Source organism: Amblyraja radiata, chromosome 10 (assembly GCF_010909765.2).
Source record: "Amblyraja radiata isolate CabotCenter1 chromosome 10, sAmbRad1.1.pri, whole genome shotgun sequence".
NCBI lineage: Eukaryota > Metazoa > Chordata > Chondrichthyes > Rajiformes > Rajidae > Amblyraja > Amblyraja radiata.
Window position 1 is genome coordinate 22,571,580 of NC_045965.1, and position 12,419 is coordinate 22,583,998.

General features: G+C 43.6%; 1 protein-coding gene across 3 annotated transcripts in view; it reads left to right on the forward strand.

The window, feature by feature from the left end:
* rabgap1l (RAB GTPase activating protein 1 like) overlaps window positions 1-12,419 on the forward strand; it is a 271,539-nt gene that overhangs the window by 49,852 nt on the left and 209,268 nt on the right. For all 3 annotated transcript variants that reach the window (XM_033028335.1, XM_033028336.1, XM_033028337.1), the window contains exons 8-10: window positions 5,613-5,679; window positions 6,410-6,512; window positions 7,566-7,732. In XM_033028335.1, the coding sequence (XP_032884226.1) occupies window positions 5,613-5,679; window positions 6,410-6,512; window positions 7,566-7,732 (337 nt within the window). The remainder of the gene's footprint in view (window positions 1-5,612; window positions 5,680-6,409; window positions 6,513-7,565; window positions 7,733-12,419) is intronic.

Sequence of the window (12,419 nt, forward strand, 5' to 3'; positions counted from 1 at the left end):
AGAGGAGCCTTTGACTTACACTGCCTGCGTCCTCCTCGCAGCACATACTGACACCTAGTGGTAGTTCCCCACTGTTTCTGAAAGGCTTTGTATGTCTTTGGTGAAAGCAGACACAATATTTAATTTATCTGCTATTTCCCAATTCCCCAACATAATTTCAGTCCATACTTCATGAACATGGAAAATAGGTGCAGGAGTAGGCCATTCGGCCCTTCGATTCATGGCTGATCATCCAAAATCAGTAGCTCGTTCCTGCTTTCTCCCCATATCCCTTGATTCAGTTAGTTCTAAGAGCTATATATAACTTTTGAAAACATCCAGTGAATTGGCCTCCACTGCCTTCTGTAGCAGAGTATTCCACAGATTTACAACTCTCTGGGTGAATTCCTAAAGTCTGAAACATTCTAAGATCTTGTATTTGCTTCCATTTGGCTGTGTCGTGAACCTTTAATTCACTCTAATCTCTTTTATTAGACTTGCCAGGGCCATATTTCCTGTTGCTTTCAGTTTGTCTGGTGATGTAAATTACTCATAATCTGTGTATTAATTATAGAGTTATACAACATTGAATCAGGTCCTTCGGTTCAACTTGTCCACACCGACCAACATGTCCCATCGACACTAATCCCACCTGCCTGTATTTGGCACATATCTATAGGAAAGATGCCACGGAGTATTTCCATATTTTTACGGTTCATTTACTGGATGTATTGCTGGAAAGGCCAGCGTTTATGTACATCCATATTACTCTTGAGAGTTAGAGTGGTTTGGAGCTAGACTAAGTGGGACCCGTTGGGTCCCTGTCATACAGAAGACTTGGTACCCCAACGCAATATTCCACCACTCACCCATACCCCCCAACTGCACAGGCGCAGCTCACTTCCCCTCATCCCTAGCACTCTCTCCCCCTCCTCTTCACCCTCCCTCTTCTTTCCCCTCTCCTCCTCCCCTCCCCAATCCCTCCCTCACCTCTCTCTCCCTCTCCCGCTACGCTCAGTCACTCACTCCCTCCCTCCATAACTCCTCTCCCCTCCCTACCCCCCTCCTATCCCTCTATCCCCCACTCCCCACCTCCCTTATCCCCCCACTATCCCTCCTCACCTCCCCCACTGCCCTCCTCTCCGTCAATTCCCCACTCACTACCTCCCCCACTGCCTCTCCCCTCATATCCTCCCTTTTCTTTCGTCCTCCTACCCTCCCCCAATACCTCCCTTCACCTCTCCTTTTCCCTACCCTCAGTCACTCCCTCCCTCCCTCCATAACTCCTCTCCTTTCCCTACCCCCTCCTCTCCCCCTCTTCCCCTCTCCCCTCTCCTACCCCACATTCCCTCCTCACCTCCCCGGGATCTCGAGGTTGCCGTCCCTCTCCCTTCTTGCGTGCCCCGGAGGAGCATCAGCCGTCGGTGCCCGTAGAGCAATGCCTCGGATACTTGGCTCGGCCCGGAAGTACTGGGGGGGGGGGGGGGGGGGGGGGGTGCTGTCGGGGCAGCTCGGAGAAAAGACGGGGGAAGAACCATTGGGGAGTGGGGAGGGGGGCAGGAGCCAACGAGGGGGACCAGAGGGGAAGGGGCTGGAGCTGAGGGGCGTTGCGATGGAGGTGCGTGTGGGACTCACAGCGGGAGCTGGACGCTCTCCTCCGCCGGGATCAGTCTCCCCGTTTTCCGTTTGTTGACATCTCCAACTCCGGGCCGGGCAGGGCCGCTTCCGGTCCCTCGGAAAATTGTGTCCGGTTGGAGACCTCCGCCAGCCACCCGCAGCGTCCCTCAGCTTCAGTAAAGATGCGATGGCGCAGGAAGGGGCAGACTGTCCCGGGGATTGACAGGGGAAGAGACTAATCCGCGCGGCGCTGACTGGCAAGAGAGGAGGTCTAACTGCGCACACGTGGTTTTTATGATTTTTAAACCTCGCTAACTTTTACAATATACTACTGATCGGAACGAAACTTGTTGCACTCGCAGCACAGGAGAACGGTGAGTGAGCCGACGAAAAATCGTAGCGCTATCGCGTACCGTTTTTGCGCAAATAGAGAAAACGCGCTAACCGGAAGAGCACAAGATCAGAGTTTTAGTTATGTATAGATGGATTGGATTATCACTTCAATGATTTTCAGGATGCCAGGGGAAAAATAGGTATGGCCCATATGGATTGTTTTACCAGGAGTCAGCATGAATTTAGTGCGTTGAATAGCCTGATGATCAATGGTTCTGCAGAGTATACTTAGTATACAGAGATATATTGGTCCACTGGCTTCTAAAATGCTGGGAGTTAGCATTGAGAGATAGAAAGCAATTGAGACGGTGATGGTTGTTTAGTTTAGTTTAGAGATACAGTGTGGATACAGTGTGAAAACAGGCTCTTCGGCTCACCGAATCTGCGCCAACCAATAATCAGCCCGTACACTTGTTCTATCCTACACTGTAGGGACAATTTATAGAAGCCAATGAACGTACTGCATGTCTTTGGAATGTGGGAGAAAATCGGAGCACCTAGAGAAATCCCACATGGTCACAGGGAGAACTCTGTACAGACAGTACCCGTAGTCAGGATAGAACCCAGGTCTCTGCCGTTGTAAGGCAGCAACTCTACCGCTGTGCCACAGTGCTGCCCACTTGTTGTGTTGACTTTATTGTAGGTGGATTGGAGTATAAAAATAAGGAAGTTAGAATGAGATTGCACAGGCCCCAGAGGGACCTAATTTGGCATTTGTTTGCAGTTTTGATGTCCTTGCCAAAAGAGATTTATTTGGAGTAAGTACTGCAAGCATTCACTTGATGAATTTCCGGATGATGGGTTATCTGTACAGGGACCTGCAGTACAATTGGACTCTAGTTCGGAAGAACAAGTCATCTGATTGAAACATGCAAAATTCTGAGGGAGTTGATACATGGAGGCAGAAACCAGCTGTGACCTCACATGGAGAGTTTAGAAGTAGGTGGCATAATTTCATTGTGAATCTTGAAGTGAGTTGTTGATAAATATAATTGGTAGAGGCACAGGAAGAGCCATGATCTTGTTGAATGGCAGAGCTGACTAGAAGGCTGTGTAACTTGCATGTAACTCATGCAACTCTTCAACTTCTATCAGCTATTGGTGCTTGAAAAAAAACTGATGTTTCCCCATTTAATGGATTTAGGTCTGATCTAAAATGAAGGCAGGACTGAAACCTCTCTTAATTTAACCCAATAACGTACATTGCAGCAAATCTGCATGGAAACATCCTGTGGTCTCTGTAATTTTTCCCGAGACACACACCCAGAGATGACTGGTACTCCAGCAATTTTTGGACCAAGTGGAGGGCAAGTTAAAGTGACCCTTACATGAGTTTAGGAAATGCAGGGGTGACAATACTTACTGTGGTAAATAACCAAACTCAATTTTGCTCATAATACCTGGTAAGTAATTGCCTGCATACATTGATGTGTGAGCTGCCAGTAATTTATATGGATTTAATTTGATTATGTGCATCAGTCTGTAATCTTCCCATGTCAGAATCCCATTCTTTACCAGAATATACTTGAAGGAGAATGTTTGATTGTTCATTCGAGGCCAACAGATTTTGCATAGTTCAGAGTATAAAAAAATTCAAGGTCAAAATCAAAAATCACAATCATAAAATCAAAAATCACAATCATAAAATCAAAAACCACCTTGTGATCTTGTTGTATAATTAATTTGTAAGTTCTGTGGGAAGTCTTTTACACCAAATATAAATTGTCTATCCATTTTGCAATGATATTGGTGGAGTTTTTATCTCTGAATTCACTTCTCATAAAAGAATAATTCATAGCCTGTAAATCTGACAATTTCAATTTAAAAATGTACTTAACAAACACAGATAAGGGTCTTGACCCAAATCATCACATATTCCTTCTCTCCAGAGATGCTGCCTGTCCTGCTGAATTACTCCAGCATTTTGTGTCTCCCTGCTGGTATATTTTTTATTGTTTTGTGCATGCTCAATAGATTGTTCTGTTTTATTATATTCCTCAACTGGAAGAGATCCTGCCCACAGCAATCCATGTGGCAAATTGTAAAGACATAATCTGCCAACCTTTTGGTGTGCTGCGGTAGCTGAAGTGTTAAACTTGACCAGCTAAGAACCTGTCATATAGAGTCTTGCAGCACGGAAACATGCCCTTTGGCCCAACGTGTCCATGGTGACCAAGCAGCCTAACTGAGCTCGTCCCACTGGCTTGTGTCTGGCAAATATCACTCAAAACCTTCCATCCATGTACCTGTTCAAGTCTTTTAAATGTATTTTTACCCACCCCCACCACTTTCTCCAGCAGTTTGTTCCATGTGTGCACCACCCTCTCTGCGAGTATGCTCTTCAAATTCCTTTTAAATCTTTCTTCTCTCTCTAACCTATAGGCCTCTAGTTTTAGACTCGCCTACCCTGGAGAAGAGATTGTAGCTATTTACCTTATGTATGCCCTTTTGATTTTATAAATCTCTATAAGGTCACTACTCAGCCTCCTATCTTCCAGGGGGGAAAAAGACCCAGCCTCTCCTTATAACACAAACTTCCAGACAGGGTAATATATTTTTTTGGACCCTTTCCAGTTTAAAGCCACCCTTTCTGTAGCAGGGTGATAAAAACTGTAAATAATACTTCAAATCTGGCCTTGGCAATGTCTTGATGAAGATGTGTGCTGAATGCCTTCACCAGCCTATCCTCCTCCTGCACCATTTATATGGAACTGTAGTGTTGTAGAGCAGGGTGATCTTGGTGTGCAGTGAACATTCTCATATCACTGCACGCCAAGATCTCCCTGCCCCACAACACAACATAGGGCCCTATCATTTACTGTGTATGTCTTGCCTGGTTTACTATAGCAAAATACAACACGTTTAAAAAAAATTAAACTCTATTGGCTATTCTTCGGCCCATTTCTCCAGTTGTTCAAGATGCCATTGTAATCGTAGATAACCGTCACTGTGCATTATACCACCAAGTGCATTGAAAACTTAATCTTGCTATCTGTATTCACATTCAAATTGTTAATATAAATCAGAACCAAAGAATTCTCAGCACCAATCCACTTGGCACACCATTTACTAAAGGACTCCATTCTGAAAAACAACCCCCTTCTACTTTAAAGTCAATTTGTTTCCAATGTGCAAGCTCACCCAGGATCCCATGAGATTTAACCTTCTAGATCAGCACATCATGCGGTGCCTTATCCAAGGCATTGGTCAAGTCCATGTAGACAATCTTCTTGATCACATCAATCAAAGTTTAGTCTCACTCTTGGATATTCCTCCGTCTCTCTGCTCCTGTCCAGCAAAAGTGACAGAAGCTTGCAATCTTCTTGCACCACCAATCTTAGGAATGGCTTCTTCTCCTCTGTAATCAGGGTTCTTCCATAAGCCTCCATAAGGGTACTGTCCGAACCACCACCACCCCATAGTGGGCATTGGACTTTGTCTATGGAACTAATGTGCAGAGTTGTAGGGACACAATGGGCCAAACAATCTTCTGTGCAGTAAGGAAATATTCAAATATGAGATAAAATATACATTGTCAACGGAAAGAGCATGAAGCATTAGCCCCAACTTTCCTCTTTTATTTGAAAGGCTGTATGACAATTTCAATGTTTTGTGTTTTCCAGATGTTTCGGTATGCTCTTGAGTCAAGGGACAAATGTGCGGAACAGTGACATGCATCTGCTTGACATGGTGAGTTTGGAGTGAACAAACTTCTTATGAGATTAAATCCACATCCGCCTGATTGAACATTGTCCAGCAGTACAGTGCAGTACAGAGGGACTTCTCCAGTGTTCAAGCTGCAGTACATTAAGCTTTAAGGCCAAGGTTCCCATTGCTGTCTAAAATATGAATATAAGATTCCCTGGCACTTTCAAATAACAAGCAATTGTGTTCCCCCGCAACAAAAGTGAAATACTGCAAATGCCGAAAAAATGCAGTATAAGCAGAGAATGCTGGAGATAGTCAACAAGTCAGGGAGCATCTGCAGAATGTGAAGTGGTTCACAATTCAGGTCACAACCTTGTATCAGATCTGGGGAGAGATAAATGGATGTCATGAAGCAGAAGCCTGAGGGAAGCAAAGTGGGTGGAGGACAGGGAGACCAAATTACGAAGATAAAGTTGAACAAGTGATGGTGAGACAATAAAGGAAAACAAAACTATCTAAAGGAAAGGGAACAGGAGAGGATAAAACATAATCTGAAATTAACAATGGACAACATTACGTCATTGTCACATAATGACATGTGTTCCCCCCTAAAACTCAGATTGCTGCGGTGTAGCTGTTCAATTGATATATTTATCTTTGAAGGGACAATGCTTCTTCAGTAGAGAGTGTGATTTTGGGGTGTGGCATAGTGCTTGTCTTCACACATTTGACCTTGCACTATCTACTCATGTTGCTTTTGTTCTGAGTTCAGGAATCCATGGGAAAGAGTGCTGATGGAAAGTTCTACATCATCACAGGGACCTGGAACCCTAATGGTCCTGCCTTTCAGGCACTGAATGAAGAAACCCCCAAAGGCAAGAACACCTCATTCTCATCTTTCGATGGAGGAGCAGGGAGATTTGGGACTATGGGTTGGGAAATCATGGAAGATGATGGCAGAATACAAGAGATGATTAAAAGGAAAATTGGGGCATTGCTTATGAGTGAAGGGGCTGGGTGTGGGAATCATATTGATGTAAAGCTTTGACTTGTTCCCGTTCCTTCTGGGCACTCCAGCTTAGGAAGGATGTTTGGTCCTGGAGGTGGGTAGAATGGTTTCACTATAATGTTTCAATAGAATGTTAGGTTTAAAGTGTGCAGATTAAGTCGACTAATGCCCCTGTCCCACTTAGGAAACCTGAACGGAAACCTCTGGAGACTTTGCGCCCCACCCAAGGTTTCTGTGCGGTTCCCGGAGGTTGCAGGTGGTTGCTGGAGGTTACAGGTAGTGGAAGTAGGTAGGGAGACTGACAAAAACCTCCGGGAACCATACGGAAACCTTGGGTGGGGCGCAAAGTCTCCAGAGGTTTCCGTTCAGGTTTCGTAAGTGGAACGGGCATTAGCTTGTATTCGGTGCAAAGGGTAATCTGTTTGAGGTGATTAAATTATTTCATAGAGTCAAAATGTTGAATAACATGGAAACAGGCCTGGCAACCCACTGCATCCATGCTGGCCAGCAGGCACCCAACTAAACTCATCTCTTTTTTTCTCTTGGATCTCCAACAATCCTGCCCCCCCCCTTCATCACCATAAATTCTCCTGCTGCCACTTACAGTAGTCCTATCTTCCCTCTCTATGTTCTGCCTGCTGCCGCACATGGATCAGACTACCCTGTGGAACTTTTTCCTCTTGGATCTCCAACAATCACCCGCCACCACTGATTCTCCTGCCCCTACTTACAGTAACCAGTTAACATCATTCAGCACAACTTTGGGATCTTTGTTCCTCTGTGCGAAGTGTTTTCAGCACTTTATGGAATAGTTTATGGAATAGTTGGGCCAAAGGGACTCTTGCTGTGCTATATGACTCTATAACTTTTATTACAATAAAGGTCGGCTAATCATAGCTTGGATTTGTTTTACTTGCAGATGTGAGAGTTTACATGACGGTGGCAGTGGACTTGGTGATCACTGAGGTGGTGGAGCCAGTTCGGTTTCAGTTAGAAACTGTAGTCCGTGTGTATTCAGCAAATGAGAGGTTCTGGTACTTCAGCCGAAAGACCTTCACAGAAGTATTCCACCTGAAGCTGAAACAGGTAGGGCCAAAGCACCTGTTTCCATGCTGCGTAGCTCGGTGACTATGACTAGAGAAGTACTATCCAGTACACACTAACCAGCAACCAATCATCTTTTCTACATTAATTACAATTTTTTATTCTCTCCCCATTCTCCTCTCTTTTGTGTTTAAATGCAACTCATCACAATAGGTGTTATTTATTGATATTTGACATTGCATTCAATAATGTTAAGCTGATATAAAATCAGGTTAATGCTTCTAACATCCAAAGGTCTAAACTTCCATCCCAGTTAAAACCATAAAAACCAGGCTTCACTAACTTTGGCTCAAATTCCCGCGAACCTCTTCTCATCGATAAAACCAATCAGCTCTGCTCTATGTGCCACTGCAAACTTTCTTTTGTCCTTTTGTGCTATTGAGGTGACGTTGGATGTCACTTGTGAAGCAGAAAGACAGCAGCCGCAGTACAATATTAAGGAAATGTTACATTGCCAGAGGTGTCATATTTCAGATGGGACATCAATCCTGGGGCATCTCTGCTCAATGTCATAGAACCCATGGCTCCATTGGAAAAGGGTTGGGTATCCTGGTAGCGCTTATTATCACTTTTCTATCTGAGGAATCTTGATGTGCCGAATTGGCTGCTGAGGTTTCTGCACTGTTTCTAATCTCAAGGGACTGACAAGTAGTTGAAAGCAAATGATTCAAACACCCACCAATTTGCTGCCCTTCGTTGAATTCCAACAAAGTGGCACAGTTGTGCAGCAGTAGAGACCCGGGTTCAATCCTGACTATGGGTGCTGTCTGTACGGAGTTTGTACATTCTCACTGTGATCGCATGGGTATTCTCCGGGTGCTCCTGTTTCTTCCTTCATTCCAAAGACGTGCGGGTTTGTGGGTTAATTGGCTACTGTAAATGTTCCCTAGTGTATAGGATAGAACTAGTGTACGGGAGATTGCTGGATGGTGAGCTGAAGGGCCCGTTTCCACGCTAAACTAAACTAAAAAAAACTCAAAACTTAAAAAAATGTTTACCAAGTTGGCATTCTGGGCTATATAATTCTACGATTGAATGTATTGACTGTAAAGTCCTTTAACAGGAGCTTGGAAGACAAGCTGTAAAATTATTGAACAGAGGAGGGCAGTGTGGTCCAAATTTAGTGGGATATGCCGGCTGTTGCAGAAGATCCCAACGGAGGTAATTTACTTAGTATCTGAGGCAGTCAGTATCAACAGCGCATCCAAGACTTGGAAGCAAGGAAATCAAATTCTCATTTAGTCAAGTTAGTAACTTTTATCCTTTGTCTCCTTATAACTTATAACCAGCTTATGACTTATGGCAATATGAGTAAAATCCAAGCATTGCCTATTGTTACGGAAACATGTCCTTGTTTCTTTCATACTTTTTGTACATTAATTTTTCCACTCTCTCTTTCCTATCAAACCCTTTCGTAGTTGTCCGTGTACTTGCCCCCGTTGGAATTTGTTGTTTTGGTTTTCCATTTTTCCTGCCTGCTCATCTCCCTGTTTCTTTTGCACTGCTGTGTGAATGCATGTACCTGTATTTTCTGCACTACATCGGAAGAGGGTCAAGAGTATTTTCATAGATATTGGGAATGAAACAATGAAATTCTTACCTGCTGCAGCTTTACAGGCACATTAACGTTACAACAAAAAAAAAGCAATAATTAATAATACAATAGTTTAATTCTTGGTAACCTGACCGTAATAACACAAACCAAAAAGTGGGAAGTACACTCTAAACAAAGTCCATAGTAGATTGATGCTGAGGTAGGTTTGTGCAATGTGGTTCCAGAGCCTGATAGTTAATGGGAAGAAACTTTTTCTCAAACTGAGTTCACAATTCTCAGGCTTCACAATTCTTTTCAGTGATAGCAGTGAGATGAGATTGTGGGCAGAGTGGAAAGGGTCGTTGTCATTAACTGTCCTTTGAGGCAGCACTTTCTGTAGATTGCTTTTGGGGAGGTCAATACCCGTAATGAACCAAGCAATGTCTGCCAGTTTCTATAGCATCCTTCGTTCTTGGGTGCTGAACAAAGGATGCACCTTCATTGGTGCACTTTCATTGACCCAAGACCGCATGTCATCCACTGTACACACTGAATCTCAAGCTCCCGAGGAAGCATAGGTGCGATGTACTGGACCCAGGACTGAAGTCAACAATGAGCTCCTTTGTATTACTAACATTGAAAGTAAGATTGTCGTTTTGGCACCATCAATCAGATTATCGATCTTCCTCCCGTGGTCTTGGCTCATTGTTACCCGTTATTTGTCGAACAACAGTGGTATCTTCATCAAATTTATGGATGACATTGGAACTGTGTCTGGGTATATAGTCATATGTATAGAGAGAGTAGAGCAGGGGACTGAGCACACAGCCTTGAGATGCCCCTGTGTTGATGGTCATTGAGGAGGAAATTGGCAATTTGTCAGATTGAGGTCTGCCGATGTGGTTCTAATTGCACAGGATTGAGCAGTGACCCAGTTTGAGTTTGGTGATAGGTTTAGAGTACATGATGGCATTGAGCACTAAGCGGTAGTCGATGTCAACAGCCTGACGGGCGTGTTCTTGTTGTCCAAGTGGCCCAATGCAGAATGGAGCATTGGTGAGATTGTATCCCATCTAGATCTGTTGGCGTGGTAAGCAAATTGCAATTAGTGTAGCGGCAGATTTTTATATTGTTCAAGAGATTACTCCCTCTAGCCGATAAGTGGACTGCATGGTTAAGGGGAATGTCCGAGCTCTCTGTCGGGGACCTTCAGAACTTCTTCACAGATAAATCTTCGTAACAGTCTTTCGATTAATGTATTCTTTATTGTTGATGAAAAACAATAAGATACACCTAAACTTCTTCCGACTATAATCTTCATCGAACTCCAGCTTATCGCTTTAAAGGTTAGAAAACTCCTCGTGTCTCCGTTACACTTCGCATGGTCAAAGGGTATGCCTTCCCCATGCTGGTCCAAAACTAAACTAAAAACTAAGCTTCTGCGCAAGAAAAGTAGCTCCAAACACATCCTAAAATACGTCATAAATCCCACCCACAATATAACGGGCAGTCTAAAATTTAAAGGCACATGCCATCATTAATGATGTACAAAACAAGCCAAATGGCCACTACAATAGATTCAGGTCATTCCTATGGCAGTTGATACATTCGTAACCAATCTCTCAACGCACTTCATCATCATGGAAGGTAGACAAAAATGCTGGAGAAACTCAGCGGCTGAGGCATCATCTATGGAGAGAATGAATAGGCGACGTTTCAGGTCGAGACCTTTCTTCGAGGGGGGGGGGCGGGAAAAAGAAAGGAAGAGGCGGAGACAGTTTAAAGAACGCAGCCATCAGGGCCAGACACTTTCTGAGGGTTCACCCTCGAGTGATGGATTTTGTGGCGTTGGCCTCGGAGGCTGAGATCTCAGTGTCGTCAAGGGGTATGGGTGCCTGAGAAGGTACATTAATGTTCCCTCTTTAGAAGCATGGATGAAAAATATTGAGCTTGACTGGGTGTGATGCATCGCTGTCGCTTGATTTGCTTGGTTTCACCATGTAGGAAGTAATGTGTAGGAAGGATCTTTACTTCACATTTCTCAGCATCATAAAAGCCTTTGACTCAATGAACAGGGAAAATGGAGCATGATTCCTAAGCTTGGCTGTCCTCAGAAATTCATTACCATTCTTTGTTTGCTACACAAAGACAAGTAAGCCATAAGTCCAAACAACAGACCCATAACAGACCAATCCTATTGCAGACTGGGGACAGCAAGGGTATGTATCATTGTAGGGTCCTCTTCTTAACTCTCTTTGCTGCATTATTGCTTTCTGCTGGAGTGAAGTTAATTGATAAGGTGAATGGGAAACTGGTCAACTTTGTCTCCACTCTTCTAGGTAGAGATATTTATTTGACTTTTCAAGGTAGCCAATGTTATCTTCAAAATGCATACAGTCGCCAATGCCCAGCATTAGTTGTCCTCAGCAAAAAAAGCATCTGGTATTCAGATTCTCTTCATTAACATTTTTTTAATGCTTCTGTAAAAAACAATGCCATCTCACATAAAAGGTCTAAAATCCTGTTATTTATGAACACAAAATTGCTTCATGAATAGACATCTACCTGAGATGTGGCCAAGAATCTCAATAGCGGATCCCTACCTTCTGCACATGTTCATATTGGATCTAGCCAATGCCAAGTTGTTCTTCGTAGGGCAGGCAATAGATCGTCACAATAATGCAGTAATGAAATCAGATTGTCTCAAGGGAGTTCAACCCCTCATCCAAATATTCAACTGAGGATTGTTTTTACAATATGATATATCTATATCCCAATTGTGACCCTGAACTCTCTAGCTGTAAACCCACCATGAACAACATTAGCATTAAATAACATCACTTTTAAGCATTTAAACCTCCTACGTCTCTCTGTAACACTACCAACATTGCCCTTGATGTCAGCAAGACGGAGGAGCTAGTTATTGACTTTAGGAAACCAAATGGTGTACATGCCCCAATCAGCATCAAGTGAAGATGATCAGAAGCTTAAAAGTTCCTCTGCGTAAATATTACCAACAACCTGTCCTGGGTAAATCAAGAGGCAGACATTGATAAGGAAATCCACCACCAGAGAAACAGCAGCTAAACTGTAACAAATTGTCACAAACAGATGTGAGAATATACAGGTAATCGT